The following is a 22,936-nucleotide window of genomic DNA, read 5'->3' as shown; positions in this document are numbered from 1 at the left end:
TAAAAGACACTTGCTCCTGGGGAGGAAAGCTATGGCAAATCTAGACAACATTCTAAAAAGCAGAGACATCACCCTGCCGACAAAAGTGCGTATAATCAAGGCTATGGTTTTCCCAGTTGCAATGTATGACTATGAAAGTTGGACCATAAGGAAGGCTGAGTGCCAAAGAATTGAGGCCTTTGAGTTGTGGTGCTGGAGGAGACTCCTGCGAGTCCCTTGGACTGCAAGGCGATCAAACCAGTCAGTCCTAGAGGAGATCAACCCTCTTTAGAAGGCCAGATCCTGAAGATGAAACTCAAGTACTTTGGCCACCTAATGAGAAGGACTCCCTGGAGAAGAGCCTAATGCTGGGAACAATTGACGGGAAAAGAAGAAGGGGACGGCAGAGAATGAGGTGGCTAGATGGAGTCACTGAAGCAGTTGGCATGAGCTTAAGTGGACTCCGGGGGATGGGTGGAGGACAGGAAGGACTGAAGGAATGTTGTCCATGGGGTTGCGATGGGTCGGACATGACTTCGCAACTAGCAACAAGCAACAAAAAGTAAATAGCCCACTTACAGGTATGGTTTTTAGCTGCTTCTGCTTGCAACAGAAGTGATCAGGCAATAGCGGTGTGCATTCTGGTCCACTATTAAGACTGGTCTGGCCATTTGTAAAATGGAATTTTTTCCACTAGCTATTCTTTTCTAACTTTTGTATGTAAATAAAACATCTACATTTTGCCTATTAATGTATATTTTAAATGGGATATATTTTAAATGGCAAATATTTATTGTGTGGACTGCATTAAAATTGCATTTTTTACTTCTCCTGAACCATCACTTTTCATTATATTAAATATTTTGCATCTTCCTGCTGAATTACTTTTTTTAAATTGATACCCTCTGTTGGTGTCATTTGTTGATTTGAGTGCTACTCTATTAAAGCAACTGGGTTGAAACAGTAATACTGTATTTTATTGTATTTATGATTGGGTTGTTCACCACCCAGAGAAGTTTGGTTAAATAGAATAAATAAGTAAAGAATGCACTTCGAGAGTGCCAGGTAGGAGAAGAGTGCTATATGCAGTTCTCTGTGATATTAATGTCAAGCTCTGAATCTTTTGTGAGGCCTCTTAGAATGGAATTTACAACTACCCTTATATTAGAGGTAGTGTTGCCCTCTTATTACCTAAGCTTACATCCAGTCTTCATGTGCCATTGACAATAATTCCAATAACAGGGAACTCTATAAACAGTTGTCCATTATTTTAAAGAGTTCTCTGTATCTTTCCTCCTTTGCCTGCCTCTTTTCCTTCCTCATTTGGACCAACTAAATTTCTTCACATGATCTGTCCCTGGTACCTGAAAATTTCTCATATACTTTGGGCAGCCACACCTTGTTCCATGGGAGGTTCTCAATTTAGTGCCTCAAGTGCACACTTTGTTCTTGAATCTCTTTTGAGAGATCCCAACACACCTCCTTACATTTCACAGAACTTTCTATCCAAATGTCATAAAGAAAGCATTGCTCAGCATGCTGAGACTTTCTTCTCTTGATCGTCATGCCTGTTGCCCACCCTGGTGACTGTCACCTTTCCATCTCTGGGCCTTTTCCTTACTCTTCTGCCTCCCCTGCAACTTTTGCATCTGCCTTCTATTTTGCTTCCTTTTTGTCCGCTGTTCAGCCATCTTCCCCTCCTGTTGACAGCTCATAGCCTCGTCTGTCTACACCCTACTCTTTGCCAGTATTCCATTGCTGATGCTATTTCGTTCCGAGCTGTTGGGATGTTTGAATGCACTGTGCCATCCTTGTGGACTGCTAGGTAGAGGCAAGAGGACAGAGTCTTTAGAATACCCTGGGGATCGAGCAGTAACCAAATTCTGTCTTGCAATCGATTCCGCCTTGGGTTTTTAGTCCTATCCATTCTCAAGATTTCATACACCACAGTAAGGTAATAGTGATGATCAGGACCAATTACATATGTCACATACCAGCAAGCAAGCTTTTGAGTTCTCCAAAACGTTTCTTTAGGCTGAATGTGGAAGAAAACAGCAAGTGAGGGGACAGGGGAAGGGGACAGGACTACACAAGTTTTTGGAAAACTCTTGCTAGTATGTGACATTTTAATTGGTTCTAGTCAGGATATTACCTTGCTGTGGGTTTAGCATATTTTGTAGATGGCTGCCACAGCTGCCTAGGCATTGCAGAAGGTTCTGTATCTTGTTTTCTAATCACTGTATTGCTCAAGATTCCTTTGCAATAGGTGAGTGTTGCAGGTTTCAAAAACCTCCTCTTCCTTGGCAGTGCTACTAAGGGTGAGTCTGTAGTTGGGTTTTTCTTCTTGCTGTCTCTTGTGCCGGAGTCACTCAAACTAAGGCATTGTTGCCTTCTTCATTGCTGTGGCCTGTTGGACTATATTTTTGTACATAAGCATATGAAGCTATAGATTTTAAGAGGCAGCATCTTAGTGTAGCATTAGGAGAGATTGTGTAGCTATGAGGCAGGTACGTTCCTAGCACTCTGTGCTACCTGAATAGTTTTGAGTGTCAGGCGTTGTTTATGCCATTAGTTTGAGTAATGGTACATTTAGCATGAACTTTAGAGTAATTCTGACTTTTCCCTAAGGACATTTGATATTTTCTGGTTTATATTGCATATTTTGGGTTTTCAGATGAGGATTTTTTAAAAAATAAACAATGCATAAAGAAAATATATAATTGAGGGATGCCGTAGCATTTGGGTAAGGGGCACTAATTAATCGTTATCTGTGTCTTTAAAAGACTTACTGAAACAATGGCTGGCTGGTTTTATTTCTTCTGTTGTCACAGTTTCAAAGTTTGCTTGTTTTCCCCCTGGGAAAGTTTTCAATTCCTTACATGCTTGGATGTTGCTAGGCAATTGCCTCTTTCATTTTACTTTGGTTACCATTTGCTTTTTCAAAATTGGCATTGCTCATTTTTGTCATTGATGGTGTGACTAAAAGTGGTGGTGGTGGGGAAATGATGATGAAGAAACTGCATGTTTTTCTTTGCTAAATTGGGAATTAGAAGAGAATAGTTATTGGCTGTCTGCTTCTTTTTGAGTAAGTTAGGTGAGCTTCCTTTTTAAATCATGGAAAATAACAAGCCCTTAAAGCCTAATAATTTCTAAGAATGTGAGGCATGGTAAAGGGACCTTGCCTTGCAGACCTGATATTCTTATTCTTCTCACCAACTCTTCTTGTTTACCCTAGTAAAGTCTGTTCCTGACTTTGTACAGCCAATTTATCGTTGACAAGCTGCCAAGGAAGGACAAAACTGTAGCAAGGCTATTGAAGAATTTGGTTAGTTTAAAATTGGGCATGCAATAGGGTATGATCCTATATGCATTTAGCTTGGAAGTAAGCTCCACTGAGCTCAGAAGGATTTTAAGAGGCTGATAGGATCTCTCTGCGCATGAATTCAGTTGAGTTGTACAGATGGCACTGAAGTTGTTTCATCTAAAACTACAGGAACATAGCCCTGTGGAATAAAACCAAGGGTCCATTTGCCAGCATTCTGCTTCCAGCTGCAACTCCCTGGAAAACTTTCAAGCTGGACACGAAGGATTTGCTTCTTCTCTCTTCTTGTGTCCCAAATGCCCAATACTCCGTGTACCTTCAGTACCAAGGTCCCATTTAGTTAACATCAATACATCTATCCATTTAAAATGACAACTTTAGACACATCCTTTCCTGGCAGATTTTTAATTAAGACCACTTACATTTAAAATATTCTTGATACTTGTGAATTTACAACAGCATTTTTCAGAAAGTTCTTTCTTAATGAACACTGTTCTTTTATGGGGAAAACTTGCAGTCAAACTTTTAACAGCTCTATTGAAATAATTTGTTTCTTGTTTTTTAAAAAGAGAGTAACCTAGTTAAAATCTGCAATCAGCATGTTTATTATTCTATGTACTACAGTCAAGCAGAACTACTTGACTGTGTGTGTATATAAGCTTATTTGCATGCAAGTATTATCATGCATATTTTGTTCCTTTTTTCAATGGCAATGTAAATGTTTAAATATATGAATACACACCTAACATGGTGCTATTGCATATGTATTATACTATCAAACATCTCAGTCAGCAAAACCCTGGTCTTAAGTGCTGGGGAAGGAATGAGGCTGGAGTGCAATGGGAATTTGTGTAAGGTGCTGGCTTCAGCCTCTCCTTTTCCCGTCCTCTGGCACTCCCCTTTTCTCTCTCTCCAAGGCCTGGTTACATCTTCAGAGAAGCAGCTGGTGTGGTTCTTTCCCAGCCAGCTGTGAGAGGAGTGAGGCAGGGCTTCGCCTCCAGTATCAGCTCCGATATCAAAGGATTTCAGATCTGGGGCTCCTGATACTCCTATGTCAGAAGACTTGCAAAATCCAATATGACAAGTACTCCCTCAGCATGATAAATTGTCAGCGGTCTGCTGGTCAATTAACTAAAGCCAAGTAGTCAGGTATATTTTGAAAAAATGTCAATATCATACTAAAAGTGATCGTTTAATTTTCTCCCACTCTCTTTTTCTTTGGAATGTACTTGTGCTCCAGAAGCCAACCACCCCATAGAAGAGTAATGGTGCCAGGCAGTACATGGGTTCTGTTGATGAAGGTGATATAAATGGATTGCAACTATTGATTACCTGTGTAATTACTTGGCTGATGCTGTTGATGTATATACATTGGTATATTTATTTCCTCTGTAGTTTGATGTGCATAATGTGTCTCAACTGCTTATATAAATGTTTTCCAATTATTAATGTACTAATTTCATACAACATATACTGGTAAATTGCAATTCTTGTGTGGTTTTGTTGAATGCTGATAGAAATCCTACTTTTTTGTTTAGTTGGGTAGCCCTATTAACTCCCTACAAAATGCATAAGCAGACTTGAATTTAGATTTTATTTCACTTTGCACAGCACCATTATATAAATGGTGCATAAGCCCCCCATATATCTTTGATTTACTTACGTGTCTATCAATAGTAATGCCGTCCCCTTGCTATATAGCCTCAGGATGGCTCACTTAAATAAACATAATACAAATGCAGTTAAAACCCAGAAACACCCTGGTTGCACAATTAAAACCTATAGATATTAAACATTGTTAAAATATCATTTGAAAAAAAAGTTCTTAGCCTGGCGCTGAAAAACAAATAATGACGGCCCCAGGCGGACCTTTCTGGGGAGCTCATTCCGTAGGCGGGGCATCACCGCACCCGTCATTCCATAGGCAGGGCGCCACCTCCTCCGGGTACTTTGCCTCCTGATGTCTCTCCCGGAGGGCTCCCGGAGGAGGGCCTCTGCTGCTGATCTCGGAGCGGGAGGGCAAATATGGAAGCAGGCGTTCCTTTAGGTATCCATGTCCCAAGCCGTTAAGGGCTTTATAGGTGATCACCAAAGCCTTGAATCGGATCAGCATTGGATATTGTACTGCCATCAACTGTAAGCCCAAACATCTGAGGAATGTTTTGAATATTCTTCCATACTGGGTCCCACTTGTGTCCACTTTATTATAAGGTCTGGTTATGTGTAGGAAATAATTTGAGTTGTGGACTTTTTCACAATGGTGGTAGATGTTGTAGGATGGGAAGAATGAGTCACCTGTCTATTCTTCTATCTCACTCAACCCTTCTTAATTGACATCTCATGTGAAGCTGCGCATGGTCCTGCAAAGACATGGAACTTCTGACTTTCCGGGGCAGGGGGGGAACACTTCTCTCTATTGGAATATGTGTTTATGGTTTGTGGCAGCAGGTCTGGGAATCACCAATAATTTCCATTACTGTCCAACCACTCCTATGAAACTTGTCAAGTAATCCTGCGTCAGGAAGATAGCATAAAGCTAAATTTGTAACCAATCAAATAAGAAGAGTTTTAGCTAGAAATATATTGTGTTTACACTCTTTCTTCATAATAAAACATCTCCTAGTTCCCTCTGAGGTCTTCTCATTTCTCTTCCATTAATTCATTCTTCCCCAGCCGGGTCTTCTCCCATATGGCCATTCAGGCTGGAGAATGATGGGAGCTGTAGTCCGATAATCAGGAGGACTCCAGGTTGGAGAGGGCTGCATTAATTTATCTCAAGATGCTGTTGGGAGGCCATCTGTGTTATTCTTCATCTTCTCAGAGGAAGGGTGGAATATAGCTGCTATTTACAGTCTCACAGCAGGTACAGAAAGACCATGTTGTCAGCTCTCCAGGGTCAGGAAAGTGACCTAAAAGAGAGGGGGGCATTTAGAAGTGGAAAGGGGAGGAAATTGGGGTAGCCAGGATACCAAGTATTTTGAAGATGCTTCAGCCTCCTTCCCTCCATGTTTGAGACACCTTCAAGAGACCGCAGAAAATATCTGTTTACATACCTGCAAACATGCAGGGCATCCTGCTTTGCATTGGATGATGGTGAGCCTTCAAATTGAGATAGGATTGTACCCTAAAGAGGTTGTTTTCTGAAATGATTATGACTTTATTTAGCTATGATCTCATTGAATTGCATTGTGGGCGTTTGCCAATGTTTAGAGCATTCTTTAGCCCAGGTAATTATGCAGTTTCATATTGAGTGTGCTGAAAATGAAATATTCATGAGTCGATGCAACACTCAGAGCATTACAAGTTATAAAATAAATGGAAATACATAGTGATGATAAAGCAGCAAAGTAATTCCACCCCCCAAAAAGCTTTTTCATTACATCTGGAACAGTTTCAAAACAGACCATTGAAATCCTAGTCCTGTTGCTTAAAAGATCCTCCCTTGAGTGTAGCAGAGTAGAAAAACAGTTGGTGCCACTTTCACTATTGTTGCTTGGAACAAAAGTTGACTTTATAATAATAAATTCTAAAGAACACATTTATTTATTTAGAGTTTTTGTATGCCGTTCCATCGCTTATAGCCTCAGGATGGCTCACATAAATAAACATGATACAAATACAGTTAAAACCCGGAAACACCCTGGCTGCATAAGTAAAACCTATAGATATTAAGCATTGTTAAAATATTGTTGAAATAAAAAGGTCTTAGCCTGGCGCCAAAAAACAAATAATGACGGCGCCAGGCAGACCTCTCTGTGGAGCGCATTCCATAGATGGGGCACCACCGCAGAGAAAGCCCTTCTCCGGGTACTTTGCCTCCTGATGTACCTTCTGACTGAAGTCAACCTGATTAGCTGGGATAAGTGAGGTTGTGTAATTATTCAATTTTCTGCTAACGCACTCAAGGCATTTTGCAATAATAGCTTGCAATCTAATAGACATGATACAACAGAAAGAAAATTGGCATTATTTAGGTACCATGGTTACTGCAGGATCATTCTGAGATGAAGAGAACTCAAGTACTAATTGACACCAACTGAACCAATGGAGGAAGCCTCCCTATTTTAGATTCTCTCTTTAAGGCACCCAGGTAGCATGTTATTAGAGGGACATAACCTTCCCTGGTATATGTATTTCTATGTAGTTACTTTACACATTTTGAGAAATGTGGTAAATAAGGACATTTTTGGGGCTGCGGGTAGGAAGGGTAGGGAGCCAGTTATTAGCAGGCTGTGTTCTGGAGAGCAATACTTTGTACAAAGAGGCCATAACAAGATGCTCTGCCTTCTGTCCACTACATAATTTGAATTGTACTTGGAATTTGGAAACAAGCCTAGGACCAAGTCACCTAACTGCCTGACATGCTTGGTCAGAGGAGACGGCAGTCGAGAACCAATGCAGTGAGTGCTACTTGAGTTAATAGTTGTGTTGCAAGTTGGTGCCAATTTTGTGAGCCAGCTTCATGTCAAATTTACCATCAGGGCAGCTCAAGTCAAATTATTTTCTTGCGATTGACAAGACCAAGTATATGTTACTTATGTGGCATGCTTGCTGCTTGGAAGCTGGATGAGCTCAGAGTTAACCACTTTTTGGCTATAACCAGGGAAGCCATCTCAGTAATGGGGAGGATGGGTAGAGTGGTACATGCCATTGGACTGACCAGTCTCAAAGGTGCAGTTGAGCCAACCCACTGTAACTGTGGTAAATTGGTTAATAGTGAGAAAGCTCATCTCAAATAATCAGTCTGTGACATATTCCGTCCATAACTAATATCTAGGCTTTTTCAGCTAGCTTGCTTCCTTTTAATGCCTGCTGCAGTTCTAGAAAGACTACTAATCCCTGCCTACTTTTCAGAATCTAATAAAATGTCCTGTTCCTTTTATCTTAGGGGAGAAATCACAAATCTTACTTGAAAATGGCTTTTAACAATCTGACACTGAAGGCAGCATCACTTTATGACGAATGGATTAAAAAAGCTGGTGAGTTTTGATTCCCAATAGCATCCATCAGTTGTTATGTCCTTTCACCACATCTGGTGGAACTGTTTTAAGGATTCTTATGTGTTATTGAAATGTATATTTAAGACCAACAGATGATGGCTCAGACTGAGGTCCATCTAGTTCACCATTCTGTTCACCCGCCAACCACCTGCCTTCAAGAAACGCACAAGGAGGGCATTGAGTAACAGCATTCATCTGCCTGTTTCTGTGTCTTGCACGCACATTTGTATGCGGTAGCTGAGCCAGATTTTTTTCAGAAACATGTGGGCATATGAAAGAGTAACATTTCATGGGAAGGAGTAAGTGAGGTATTAAAGAGGAAGAACTGCAGATGGAATGTAAGATGTGTAATGCACTACACCCGGGTTCATGTTGTACACTCATAAGCAATAAATTGCATGCAGATAAGCCAGTTCTGACATATTCCTAAGTACTTGTTGACAAGCAAAACATGCCTTGCTGAATTACGTGTTGCACAAGGCTGCACTGATTAAGATTAAACATGAATGTTCTGTCTTGCATGTACTGCAATGCAACAGTGCAAAAGAACACTATATAATGTTGAATGCTGAATTAGACTTTGAGGTGATTTTATGCATATTTCCCAAACGACTGAAATGTATTCAAATCACAAAACTTGGATTCTGGGTTCAGATTTTTAAATCTTGGCGTATAATATTTACAGAGCTGCTTGTTGAAATACAGCTCTAGTTACTTTTCAAGAGGAACACTTTCTTTTTCGTGATTATCTGGCCCATTGTACAAATAGGATTGGGCTCCCAGTTCTCTAACTGAAATTTAGATATTATGATTTTTTAAATATGTTAGCATGGCTTCCACTGAGGTAGGATTTCTCAGTCAATCATGCTTTATCTCACTATAACATGTCATACAAATGTTTTAAAATTCTACTTAAATCTGCCTCAGTTCAAAGCAGGCTTTCCCAATCTGGTGCCCTCCCTCTTAATGGTCTAAACTGAAACTCCCATCAGACCCAGTCAAGCTGTGATTGGTGTTGTACTTCAAAACTTCTGGATGGTGAAAGATGGGGCAAGGCTGATTTAGAGGATTAGTTGCTGGACAATGAAATAGATGCCATGCCTGGCGAACACCTCAGGAATTGAGGTAGTTGGTAAGTGTTGGATCAGATCAAGGTTTGTCTGGCCCAGCATTTCATTGCCTACAGTGGGCAGGGAGGTGGCTGCAGAAATCCCAACATCAGAGCCTGAAGGCCACAGCACTTCGCTGCTGAGGAACCCGGCACTTCTGCTTAGCCATCATTTCCCAGGCCCTCTTCCTCCTCTGATGGGTCTAGATCAGTGTAACCGGGAAACACGTCAAGAACAACAGCCTCTCCTACTCCCAGTACAGTCCCTGCAGAATCACAGATGTCCGTCAGAAGGATCTAAGAAAAGCCATGCTGGGTGGAATGAATGGTCCATCTCACCCACCTTTCTGTCCACACAGTGGCCAGCCACCCACCCACAGGGAAACCACAAGCAGAACAATTCACAGATGATGCAATGAATACAACAGAACCCTCCCACTCTTGTCAACTGGTGTAAATCAGCATAGTGCTTACCCTGGTGCCCGAGGTTGCCTATAGCCACTAGGACTACTACCCACTGATAGCCTGTCACCATGAATTATCTATTCCCTTTTTAGAGTCATTCAGATTGGTGGCCATAATTCTATCTCACAGAAGTGAATTCCATGTAAATGGAAACGATGTGTACTGGACATGCTGTGCTGATCCTAAGTAGATGTTTGCATGTTTGGTGAAGTCTCAGATCTCAGGTGGATGGAAGGTGAAATATATATTTGATCCAAATGTGTCCATTTCAAGTTTATGAACGTTTTGTTGAGTACTCAAGGAGGTCAGTGAAGGCTAGCCCTTTGCTTCGAGGGCCTTGGGACATTTCACTTTAAAGGTGTCCCATGAAGTATTATTTGAGACTTTTAAAAATTTAATGAGAAGCATCTGTGGGAGTCCTTTTTTCTGAAAACAAAAGCAGGGTTGGCATGTATAGAAGGGAGTTTTAACTATTTATCCCCTACCATGATTCAGATTTTTGTTTCATTGCACAGTGTTAGATTTTTTTGTAAGTGGAAAAAGAAACTGAGGTAAAGCATAAATGCAGCTGTGCCATCAGCACATTTCTAAGATAAGTAGGTGAAGAATGTCTCTAAAATATTGTATGCAAGCAAAGTGAAGAATATCCTTTATGATTGGCTCAGAATGTAAAGAATTAAGAAACTTTTTAAAAATCTTTTTCAGATCCTCGAGTTGATGGCTACCCACTCATGTCATCGCCTTTGCCACAGACAATAATTATTGCAGCGTATATCTATTTTGTCACTAACCTGGGACCAAAGTTCATGGAGAACAGAAAACCTTTTGATTTGAGGCAAATAATGCTATTTTACAACTTTGGTGTAGTGGCCCTTTCAATTTATATGACTTATGAAGTAAGTACTACCTGAAAGTAGTCTAGCACCCCAGTTCTGCCAGTTAAGTCTCTGCAAATATGGTACATATATTGGGCTCCTCCTCCTTTTTTTAAAGTGTTAACGAGATTCTGATGTGTGAATAGGAGTATAACATATGACTGTTGACATTTTAAAAATAAGAGATTGCTGACAGGGTTTAGACAACAAATCATAGTTCACAACTCAAAAACAAAGCATCAGTTCTCTTAATAGCTTGTTTGTAATGAACAAGCCATGGTTTCTTAGAACAGCTGGGTTCAGACAACGTGATAGCCAATGGTTCGTCAAGAACCCACAATTCAGTAACCCATGTGAAATTCATATACAGCTTTTGAGTATAAGTTATGTTGTCTGAACCTAGTCACTGTGTAAACAAAGGGCAGGCAACCTGGTGCCCTCTAGAAAAACAATTCCCATAATCTTTTACCAGCTTCCAAGGAATAACTTTATTGTCACTTTGAGGACTGCCTTAAATTATGTTCCCTCTAGTTTATACCAACTGGGAACTGGAAGTACATATTTCCCCATCGTGCCAAACCAGTAGGGAAGGAGGAATCTGCTGTAAGGCACTACCTTGGTTTCTGAAGAGAGTGTGTATGTGTGTGTGCGTTGCACAGATCCTTGCTTTCACTACTCACAGATGAGGCCTGACAGCATTAATTCCACATGGAGTATACTTTCAGCAACAGAGAAAGGTAATCAGCAAAGATATTCTGCAAATACTTACATGGTTTTGTAACATGTGCTGTAAGTAGGTGATTTGAAAGCCTACTTGGGTGGATAACAGTCTCCTTCGGGTGAAGAAATCAGGACAAGCCTTGGGCAGGCATCTTTCACTCCTGATCAGCACCACATGCCATGGGATCAGGACACACCTGACCAGGAAGCTTCCAGTATCGTCGTATTTACATACATACATACATACATTTATTTATTTATTTATATCCTGCCTTTTTCCTACAAAGGGCTCAAGGCAGCTTACATCATTCTCCTCCTCCATCTTATCCCCACAACAACCACCCTGTGAGGTAGGTTGGGCTGAGAGTCTGTGACTGGCCCAAAGTCACCCAGTTGGCTCCATGGCCGAGCGGGGACTAGAACCCAGATCGTCTGAGTCCCAGTCCCATTCTCTTAACCACTATACCACACTGGCTCTCACATGATTAGGAGGGATACCGATCCCTACAATGCTAAGACCCACTATTGATCACTCCCCAGTACAATCCTTGAATGGTGATGCATTTCCCATGTCTGCCTATATTGGCAAGTGAATATATATATTTACATCTGCCTCTGGAATGATGCAGCTATCCATCTTGTCCAAAATAAGTAAGATTGCCTAACATATTGAATCAGGCTATCCTTCTGCCACCGAGTTATAGCACTGTAAAGTGCCTTCTGCAGTTTTGCTTTGTTTTATTGGGGCGAGTGTGTGGATGATGAAGATAACAACAATATTTGATTTCTGAATTGTCTTGTCTGTTCTTTTAGCCAGGATACTTTTTATTTGTTCAATGCAAGTATAACTTTCTTTTGTAATGCCCTTTTTTGTAACCTGCTATTTTGAGAAAGGGCTGTCCTGCTGAAATGGATCTCATGATAATACACACTTTGAAGTGCATCTACAAATGTTGTAAACCTGCAAAAATATTTAGTAGCTTGTCCATGGACCTTTGTTTAATAATGTTTAATAATGTGTGGCAGAGATGGCTGTAAGAAAAATACTTCTCTTCCAGTTCATATTCCCTGCCATGCCAAGCCATGAGTTCTATTTTCCAGGCTGAAATGCAGGATACAAATAAAATAAAATTAATCCTCCTGCTTGATTGTTTGGAGGTAACCCCTTTACTGTCAAGGTGATTAGACAAGCATCTGTTTACAGCCCTGGGAAGATGGAATTAAAGCTGTCTAGAAAGAAGCCTGATCTTCCATTTAGGTATTTGGAGTTTAGTTTTTATTGCAAGTTTCATTTTGACCTGTGGAGAAGATGGTAGTGTTAATTCCATTTGTAAATAGCACTATTAAATGTGTAGCCAAAGAGTTTCCATTTTTTGCTTGTATAAATTGGATAAAGAGAGGGAAACTAGTTAACTTGGATTTAGAACTATCTATGAAAATGGCATTGCTAAGAATTTGGATTCCAGCCCAGTCCCAAGCCAGGAAAAGATGCTTGAACATCCATGTCTGTCTAACACAGTTGGAGGGAGAAGACTTCTTAAAGAGCATCAAATGCTTAAGCAACTATGTTGTTCTAGACTTGGGTGGAGTTGCCTTGATCTAGCAAAGACAACCTGTGTCAGAAAATAGGATGCCGCACACATGCTGTTCATCAGGAATCTACCCTCTGTGCTAAGAGGAAAGAGGGACCTCTAGACTGGGCTAGCACAGTCTCCTTTTGTGCTATTTGGGGTTGCAGTTATGAATGAAGGAACCTTAATGATGTCTTCATTTCTAGAAAAGTACACTTTTCCTCCAGCTTGGTTCCTGCCTGCCTCTCCAGTCTTTCTTTCCAACTCCTGTTATAATACCATTTCATTCCTTTTTCAGTTTTCTAGTCTTTCCTTTCTTTTGAGCTTCCTTCTCCTCTGGTATCTTCTTCTCCTTTAGGGGACCTGTACTGCACTTCACAAATTGGGTTTTAATAGTAGGTATGGCACTCAGCTTCAGCTGTCATACCAGTACAAGAGACACAATAAAAGGTGCACAGTCCATCTCGTCAGGGCAGTAATTATGCCAATATGTTTAATTAAACCTTTCTCTTTTGTAGTTCCTCATGTCAGGCTGGGCTACAGGCTATTCCTTTCGCTGTGACCTAGTTGATTACTCCTGGTCACCCATGGCTTTAAGGGTGAGTTGTGGTGCATTAAATCCCAGGAATGTTTGTGCTCATTTGACTGTATGAGAAGGGTTGTAAATGCATATGTGGATGCGTGCATAATGCAAAGACCATCCTTGACAGGCATGGGCACCAATCCAGCAGGCACTTTACTTACATGCATAGGGGGCTTTTAGTTTCCCATTGCCAGTGATGCCAGGAGAAAATTTTTCTATGTATTTTTAAAGTAAGTTTAGTAGTAGTAATGAATGGATGAATGATAAAAACTCGTTGCCTGAGGGGAGCCTTCTGCAGCCTAGCATCCTCTAGACAGCAGCCCCTAGAACTCCCAGCCTATCCAACACATGTGGAAAACACCAAGTGGGGGAAGGCAGACCTAATCCAGAGAGTGATCCAACTGAGCATCTTCATTTTACTTGTATTTAGTAAACAAACTAAAAAGTTCCCTCTGTTTTTTCCCCAATACACCACAAATATTTGACCTAATAGCATATGAGAAAAATTAAAGCATTTAATTTAAATGTATATTTTGTAGAAAATTGTATTGGAATACTTGTAAAATTTCAAGGCAGTAGCATGTTTTCCCTTACCTTGTTTAAACTTCAGAGAAAATGAATGTACTAAAAACTAGTGACCCATTAATATTTTTTCACAACAAAAGAATTGTGCGTGATATGCTGTCAGCCATTTAACTATTTTATCAGTGTTCAGCTCTCTTCCACTGAGATGTGTGACATGTGTTCTCTAACATATTTGTTGGAACTGTTTCCATGGATTTCCCCCCTTGTAGCTGTATTGAGACTCTTGTGCAAATGTGCTATACAAACGTTTGATAGTATAGCATGGAGACCTCCAAAGAATTGGAACAAAATGAGTTTATATATAAGGTTCTATCCTTAAAGGCAGGCTACACAGTTTTAAGAAAATAAAACAAATTTAAGTATTGTGCTGAATTAATATTTTTGTTCTCTGCAGATGGTCCGTGTTTGCTGGATGTATTATTTTTCCAAATTTATTGAACTGCTAGACACTGTAAGTATGATTACAGAATTTAATATCAAAGAAATAGAATAGCAAACTAAATATTTAACTGTATTAAATATTTTTTCACTGTAAGAAATGCTTATTTCTACTATTTATTTAAGAATGACAATGTTAATTTCACTGAATGTATATATACTTTCCACATGGAAATGAGATTGAAGCAGTCAGGGTGTGGGAAAACCTTTTACTTTCCTGTTTTCCCTAATTTTTTCTTCTTTCTTGTCTTCCAGTTTTATGAATCTGACTGCTTAAGAGCTGTTTGTGGAAATTCATAAGGCTTTTATAAATTCTTAGTAACTCTTTATGTTGTCCTCATGCTTCATATGTAAAAAGAAATCCATGATTTTTTTTAATGAGCTCTTAATGGCAATTTTCCAGTGCATGCAGCTAATTTTAAAATGGGCCTTGAAGTAACATTCTAATTTTTAAAATATGTGACTTGCAGTAAGAGCTATTTAAATTATTTCAGGTCTTCTTTATCCTCCGAAAAAAGAATGAACAAGTGACATTCCTCCATGTCTTTCATCACACAATTATGCCTTGGACCTGGTGGTTCGGAGTCAAATTTGCTCCAGGTATTCACGCGTTCAAAACCTAAGGCAGTTTTTAAATGGGCATGTTCCTCCTTCCCTTTCTGTCTGGATGCAACTTTAACAAATAGGAATTAGTCTTAAAAAAATCTACAACTATTTTAGGAAGTCTTACATAAGAATGTAAGAAAGGCCATGCCGGATCAGACCCAAGGTCCATCTAGTCCAGCGCTCCATATACGAGTACAAGTGGCGAACCAGCTGCCCACAGGATCCTCCAAGCAGGATGGGTGCAAGGCCTCCTCCTGCCCAAGCTCCTGGTCAGCTGGTGTATGGAGATAGGCCACCCCTGCTGAAGGAGGTACCTCATAGCCAGTAAGGTTAGTAGCCACTAATAGATGCCTTCCTCATGAAGTTGTCCAGTAATCCCTTTTTAAAGCCATCCGGATTGGCAGACATCACCATTTCCCAGGGCAGCAAATTCCATAGTTTAGCTATATGCTGAGTGAAGCAGGACTGCCCTAATCCTCCTCCCAATCAACTCAGGTTCAAATGTTACGGGAGAGGGAGAAAAATATATCCCCCTATTTTCTCCATACCATGCATTATTGTAAATACCTTTATCGTGGCTCCCTTACTCACCTTTTTTCTAAGCTGAATAGTCTCAGTTATTGTAGTTGTTCGTCAGTGGGGAGCGGCTTCAGCTCCCTGATCATTTTTGTTGCCCTTCTCTGTATTTTTTGTGCGTATCAAATGTTTCCCACGAAGGGTCCCAGTGCCTACAGGTTGAAGGCATTGTACAACCATCCTGTCCGCAGAAGCAGTGGGAAAATGCAGGAGAATGTGTGTGCATTTGTAAAATATTTTTAGACCAGCTTTCAGGGTTAAGTGCCTTATCAAAGCAGAATACACAGTAAGGTCTTATACAGTAAAAATAGTGAAAAGAAAACCCCTACCTAGATTGTAAATATATGTATGTATGTATGTATGTATGTATGTATGTATTCACTTGCTAAAGAGGTAGAGTTACTTTTTCTGTGTCACTTAAAGAATAAATAAATACAAGGACTCTGCAGCAAGTGTGCTACTCCATGCATGTTTACTCCAGGGTGTGGGTGTGGGCTGTGTTCCCTCCTCCAAAGCTAGGGATATCAATACCAGGACCAATGTCTGAGTATTGCCTCAGCCAATCAAGCGATCCAGCTACCTTCGCCCCAGAAAGTGTATGTGAAGTGTTTTTGTCATCCTTTTAGTTGAGCTGACAGTTGTGTGTTTCATCATCTTTGCAAGGCTGTACTACTTTTCAACCAATTAAATATTTCCAGTGGTTGATAATCTCTTGAAAGAGTCACCAAGTATTTCATCCCATTTAATACTTGCCTTTAAATACTATAAATTAACCATCTTTTTATGGCTCTTAACATTTACTCAGAGTAGTATAATTTTTATGAGCTATTGCGGCTGTTCCTAATGAACTGGCGGGAATGAATGATTTTGGAGTGAAATGCCCATGGATTAATTAGCATTTTGAAGCTTCTTGTTAATGTACTTTTCTCTGTTTAAAGATGCAGGGACTTCAAAAACTCTAGGTCTATTTTTTAAACCCAAATGATAAAAAAGACTGCACATAACTATTAACCATAAAGCAAAAATCTAAAACCTACTAAAATTTTAAATAGTTTAATCAAGTTCTCCAAAAGTCAGGATTGTTCTCTTTTTTGTGCACTTAGTTGCAAGAGGTTTTGCAGGAGGAATGAGTCTTCCATGGAATTCATGTCTTACTTGCTTCCTGGATTTTATAGGCTTCCAACCAAGAAAGTCTTACGACACAAACTTAACAAAGGGAGACTAACAAATAATCTTGAAATGATGAAATGGGAGTCTCTTTCTTTGGCGTTGCATAATTCAGCCATTATTGTTTCAAGCCATTGCTCATGAATAACCCTGTGGTACCACTAATACTTAGATCCTTAAATTGGAAGTTTTGATCAAAGTCACAGTTGGGATGAGGGTGTGAGGAACAATATCCTTGAATTTCAGGCACTACGCATGATTTATCTGGTAGGCTTTCCTGCTTGAATGATTTGGACATTCTTCCTAAATTAACTTCATGTGGATACAACTGTTTAACACCTGTACTCTAGTTTTGCAATACTGTAGATGATTATTCTTGAGATTGATGGGTAACTTAATTAAAGTCTTCACATCAGATCAAAAAGAAAAGGCTGAGTTTCTGTCTTCACACTGTGTGGGTGTATTGGATGTAATGTTTTAAGGATTTACAGCTGGACCATAGAACTGCGTAATAGTAAACCTTCCAGCCTACACCTCCAAATACATGTGCACAATTGCTCTTCAGCCATATATAATGCTGTGTATAATCCATTGTGCAAAGGTCTAAAGTGGATTTATTTGTTTGTTGCATTTGTAATACTTCCCAATAGCCATAACTTTCTGGGCAGCTCACAAAACAAAACTGCAGACCATAATATACTATTAACACATGAAAGCATAACTTAAAAACCTTATGTTTAAAATATAATACAATAAAAGCAAATTAAAAACCAGGGTGACAGGCCAGTGTTAATACAAAGATGTGGGGAAAAAGAACTACATGTAAAAAAATCCCAAAAGAGTAAAAAGCCAGGGAAAATAAAGCCTTCAACAGCTCCACAAAAGACTGCAGTGTTGGTTCGAAATGAGCCTCCCTGGGGGAACTACCACTGGTGTCCCACTTCTGAAGAGGCCCTCTCCTTAGCAGCTACCTGCCTATGGACAGTTTCAGGAAGCCCACCTGTGCATGGGCCCTAGATCTTCTAAGCTGGGAGATCCTTGGACTCCCTCCCTAAAACTTTCTCAGCAGATGAATAGGAAATGTTACATGAATACACCTGCTTTTTTCAACTAGAAGCTCCTGTTTCCATAGTCTGCTGATTATTTTCACTAAGTTCGTGTGTGTGTGTGTGTGTGTGTAGAGCTTGCTAAAGCTGAAAGTCTGCAGATGTTGTTGTTGTTGTTGTTGTTAGAACATTTCTATGCCGCCCCTTGCTGAAGCCTCGGGGCGGCTTACAACACAATGAAATACAATACTGCTAATGCTTGGATAAAAGGCTTGAATATACGTATGACCATTATTTTCTGATACATCTTTGTGCATGATGGAGGGGGTCTGTAGCTGTCAGTGCACGTGGAGTTGTGGGCAGAGCGCAGTCTAGAACCCACCAACTAGATCCTGGTATAACACACATACAATTAGAGCATTCTGAGCCCAGGAATTTGTTTTGTATGCCAGAGCTCATCACCCTTCCACACAAAAACCCACTTGTTTTCTGTAAGCTTCCTGCATTTCAGCAGTGTAATTTAAGGGACTTAATGTTGTGGTGGCAGCCTTACTGATGGGGAGAATCACTTTATTGTAGCTATTTTTAAACAGTTTGGGGCCTAAAATCTTTGCCTATTGCAAACTGCCAGGTTTCACTACCAGTAGATGCAAATCTAACTTCTGCCCATCCCTGATATGGCTTCTCTGTGGAATACTTTACATGAACAGACCTCACCTCCCCGGGGTGCAGAGCTGATGTGCAGACTTTGCAACCAATAGCACCAATGTACCTGACAAAACCCATACTTTTTTTAAAACTGCATTCACATGGTGCTTCTGACACGAAGAAGTATTTTTGTTAATGGTTGCTGTACCACTTTGGTAATATAGGAACTGATTCCTATATTATCTGAGGTAGCCTCAAGTTTTGTTCTGGGTTTTTTTTTGTCATTCTGTTTTGTCTTAATGGTGACATGCTTTGGATTATCAGTATATTGGATACGTGCATGGCTGATGTAAACGTGATCTTTTCCTGCCTTCCAACAGGTGGCTTAGGAACATTCCATGGTATGGTGAACTGCATCGTCCATGTGATCATGTATATGTATTATGGACTCTGTACATTGGGACCAGCCTATCATAAGTACTTGTGGTGGAAAAAGTATATGACAACTATACAACTGGTAAGTAACCCTCAGAAAGGGTATTTGGGGAAAAACAGGTGGATTCAGCTGTGTGAGTCTCAGACCTATACAGTATGAACAGACTTGCTTAAGGGATGGTAAGCAAGCAGAATATATTTTATGCCTTCTTACTCCCTGACTGTTCCCCCCACTTTGTAATCTCTACAGATCTGAAATTGTAACTCAGGGATGGCAACTCTCCATTAGACATTCCTTCCTAGGCTCTGTGTCTTTTTCCCAGTGCTAGAGAAAGGCAGCCTTTTTCTAGTGCTAGAAGAAGCCTACTTTTATGAAGTACAGTGTGGATAGTGGATGTAAGATAAAACTTTTACTATTTATATAGGGCTATTTCAGAATGCGCAAAGAAATAGGCAATATTGCAGTTGGGGTTGAAATTTAGGGATGGTGGCTTCCATTGTATCTGTGACACAACTGCCAGTTGTGCTGCTAAAATATAAAGGGCAACGATAAATAAAAAGTGTACAACATGTGTAATTAAAGGTGTTACACATGGTTCAAAATTACCAGAACCAATCTGTTCTTGTTCTGAGAAGCAGACTAAAGACCTCCAGGTCCAGTAACACAAAAAAATCCCACTACTGTTTATTAAATATGGTCTTTATTCTGCTTTTCCCACTAGCCCATTTGTATTTGTAAATGTGTACATACATTTTCTTTACAGGGATTTGGTAACGTGAAGTAGGCCTGCCCTCAGACATTAACCATATTTGGCACAGATTCTTGAAGAGAGGGATAACTTAAATCTGGCACCCAATTGTTTAAAACATTTCTGCACACAGGATCCGAAAGAATTCAATCTTGTTCTTTTGGTTATTTGTGCATGTTCCTTCATGTACTAATACATTCTCTTTCTTAAATATTCTGCCTTATTTAATTTTTGAAAGATGGCCAACAATAGAAACACATTCAACTTAGAGGAGAAAGGATTACTTTCTAGCTTTTCTGATTTAAATGGAAAGTACAATGTAATGTGGCTCCCTGCAGCCATCTAAACACAGAAGATTATGAGCACCCCATGTAGGACAGGAGGAGTGAGTGCTTGCTTCTCCCCCAGAACATTTGATTTGGGGTATCTTAAGTGCTTTACAAGAGCTTGTGAAGGGAGGAGCTGCAGATGTTTCCAACTTTCTTGTAGGATAGCAATGCCTCACTTCTCCCTTCCCTGCCCCCCCCCCCCCGAATGCCCTCCCCCCAGTACCAGTTCCAAAGTCTGACTTTGGACCTGCAGCCAGCATGGAAAGAACCACCCCACTGTGTGGGTGGAGAGAGGGCATTCTGAAGCCAGAGTCCTTTTCCAAGGTTGGAGTTGGGACCCTGATTTTCCCCTTGCTGGCCAGACAGTGTCTGCTGGCCACATGATTTGTACCCTAAGCAAAGCAAAATGATTGGCAGTTCCAGTAGCTTCCCATGGGAGCTGAACAATGTGTAAGAATAACCTGGTATTATTTGCAACTGTTTTTACTTCTTGGTACGAAGTATCCACCTTAAGAACCTTCTCAATTCTGCATGTTTCCTTCTGTGTTTGAATTTAAGTAAACCTATAATGATTTCTTGTACTTGTCCATTCTAGGTCCAGTTCATTATAGTGACTGTCCATATAGGGCAAATTTACACCATGGATAATTGCCCATATCAGTATCCAGTCTTCATGTTTATCATCTGGCTGTATGGCGTTTTGTTTTTAATCCTGTTTCTACATTTTTGGTATGTTGCTTACACTAAAGGCCAAAGACTCCCAAAGCATATGAAAAATGGCATTGACAAGAACAAGTCTGAATGAAGCCCTCTGCCACAAACACATTTTTGGACCTGCACTACTTGACAATCAATATGCATAAGTGCACAGCAGACTGGATGTTTTGTATATGGTTCTCATAAACCCCCCAACCTCATCAACTGTGTATTTTTATTATAAATTATTTGGTATTTAATCTCGATATGAGAGGAGGAAAGTAAAACTACTGATTAAGAGACACTGACCCACAGTTTTTAAGCAACAGTGTACATATCTTTGATGTTTTTTCTTTTTATCGAAGAAATGAATACTTGGCGGCACTCTTAGGATCCCATCCAATATGGCTGCCTGCAATCCTTCAAATCCGGAGGCTTAAAGGCATCCCGTGGAGGGCAAAGTAGCATGGAAGTGAGGATTGCCTCTGTTTCTCTCACCCATGCTTCCCTTCCAAGGAGGAGGGGCTGAAGCAATGATAGGACTCCTTACATCCTGGCAGAGCTTTGTTCCTTCCCTGGCTTGGAGTGTTTCTCCAGATCAGGGCTGTGGCTCCAGATTTTCTAGTGGCTTTCTAAGATGTGTCTAGCAGCCATAGGATTGCACCCAAAGAGATGTACACAAATATGTATATGGAAATGAAGTGTGTCTAATAAGTATACAAAAGTACATTTGATCACTGACAGACATACTTGTTTCGACTGATGTCAAAAGTTATTTGGTCAGTAAGCTGCTTTTAATAGTGAAGGGTGAACTTACCTGGATGAATTTGTTGTTTCTTTGGAATATAGTGAACTTACTCCTCTGTCAGTGCTCTAAGAATTCTTCTTTAAAACTCTTGTTCCATGGAAATAAGCTTTTGTGAATGTCAGAATGCTTCTTGGGAGATGGAGCTTGGAGATGTATCATGATGACTTGTGCTACCACAGTACCTACTGCCTTCCACGGCCTTCCAAAAAGTCACTCCACCCACTGACAGCACGTTTACTCACTGAACAAAATAAAGTATGGTAAAAACAATGATGACCCAGATCTGATCCAACGAGAATAAGAGATCACCGTGTACCATGAGCAAGAAAGCAGTTAATCCAACAACTCAGCACATGCACAGAAATAGCATTATTTAGATATAGACTGCACATGCTCAGAAACTCAATCAATTCTGAACTAAACACTGAATTCAAAACATTGAATAGGCAGCACTCAACCCATGACCTGGCAGCACTTCTTTTAACTGAAATGTAATACAATTTCATAAGTGATAAATGAATAAACAGTTTTGTTAATACAGTTACTGTCAACTTTAATGTGTTTTATATGAACTACCATAACAAAGGCTATGATTCTTAAATCTGTAAGATAGAATCTGTAAAATTTTGTGGATTTTTAAAGTGTCATAGAGTATGAAGGAGTGGGCTATTTAAAGGTGTGATTACAGGGTTACATTTGTATCGCTTGTTTGGACAATAAAGGCTGCTGTGCAATGCACACATATTTCACTGTTTGCCCCATAGCACTGAGTGGCACACACACCTAACATACCTCTCGACAATGGTTGCATTGTACAATTGCACTGCTTCATTTGTGCAATTTTACAGGAGAGCAAATGACATCTTACATTTATAACTATGTTTTTTCTGCTGTTTCTTCCTGTTTCTTATCCGAACAAAACAAGAAGAAAATGCTGATGAATAGCTTCAATACTACCTTTTGAGTAGTACTAGAAACCCCTCTGGAAGCACTCCCAAGTTTACAGTATAATCAGAATATTAACCATTAGGGCATGTCTTCAAGCCTGCAGGACTGACTGTTTTATGGGAACCCAAAAATCACCCAACTGATTCCAGATGCAAAATAGGGGAATGGTGGTGACATATACTCAGAATTAAGGAAGATGGTACTTTTTTGCTTCAGTTTCAGTGCCAAGGATGGTGCTCACAGTGGTCTAGAAAAACTCACTCTTGGTTTTCTTCATTTAAG

General features: G+C 40.1%; 1 protein-coding gene across 1 annotated transcript in view; it reads left to right on the top strand.

Moving 5' to 3' along the window:
* ELOVL7 (ELOVL fatty acid elongase 7) overlaps positions 1–22,246 on the top strand; it is a 45,658-nt gene extending 23,412 nt beyond the window's left edge. Inside the window, exons 2-8 of the mRNA XM_044446821.1 lie at positions 8,190–8,280; positions 10,580–10,770; positions 13,559–13,639; positions 14,603–14,659; positions 15,141–15,246; positions 19,070–19,206; positions 20,798–22,246. Coding sequence (XP_044302756.1) covers positions 8,217–8,280; positions 10,580–10,770; positions 13,559–13,639; positions 14,603–14,659; positions 15,141–15,246; positions 19,070–19,206; positions 20,798–21,007 — 846 coding nt within the window. The 5' untranslated portion in view covers positions 8,190–8,216 and the 3' untranslated portion in view covers positions 21,008–22,246. The remainder of the gene's footprint in view (positions 1–8,189; positions 8,281–10,579; positions 10,771–13,558; positions 13,640–14,602; positions 14,660–15,140; positions 15,247–19,069; positions 19,207–20,797) is intronic.
* Positions 22,247–22,936: the final 690 nt, after the last annotated feature.

The sequence above is a fragment of the Varanus komodoensis genome, unplaced genomic scaffold, assembly GCF_004798865.1.
Source record: "Varanus komodoensis strain SLA01 unplaced genomic scaffold, ASM479886v1 scaffold5, whole genome shotgun sequence".
Classification (NCBI taxonomy): Eukaryota; Metazoa; Chordata; class Lepidosauria; order Squamata; family Varanidae; genus Varanus; species Varanus komodoensis.
The sequence above is the reverse complement of the archived record's forward strand: the minus strand, read 5'-3'. Positions and strand labels throughout refer to the sequence as shown.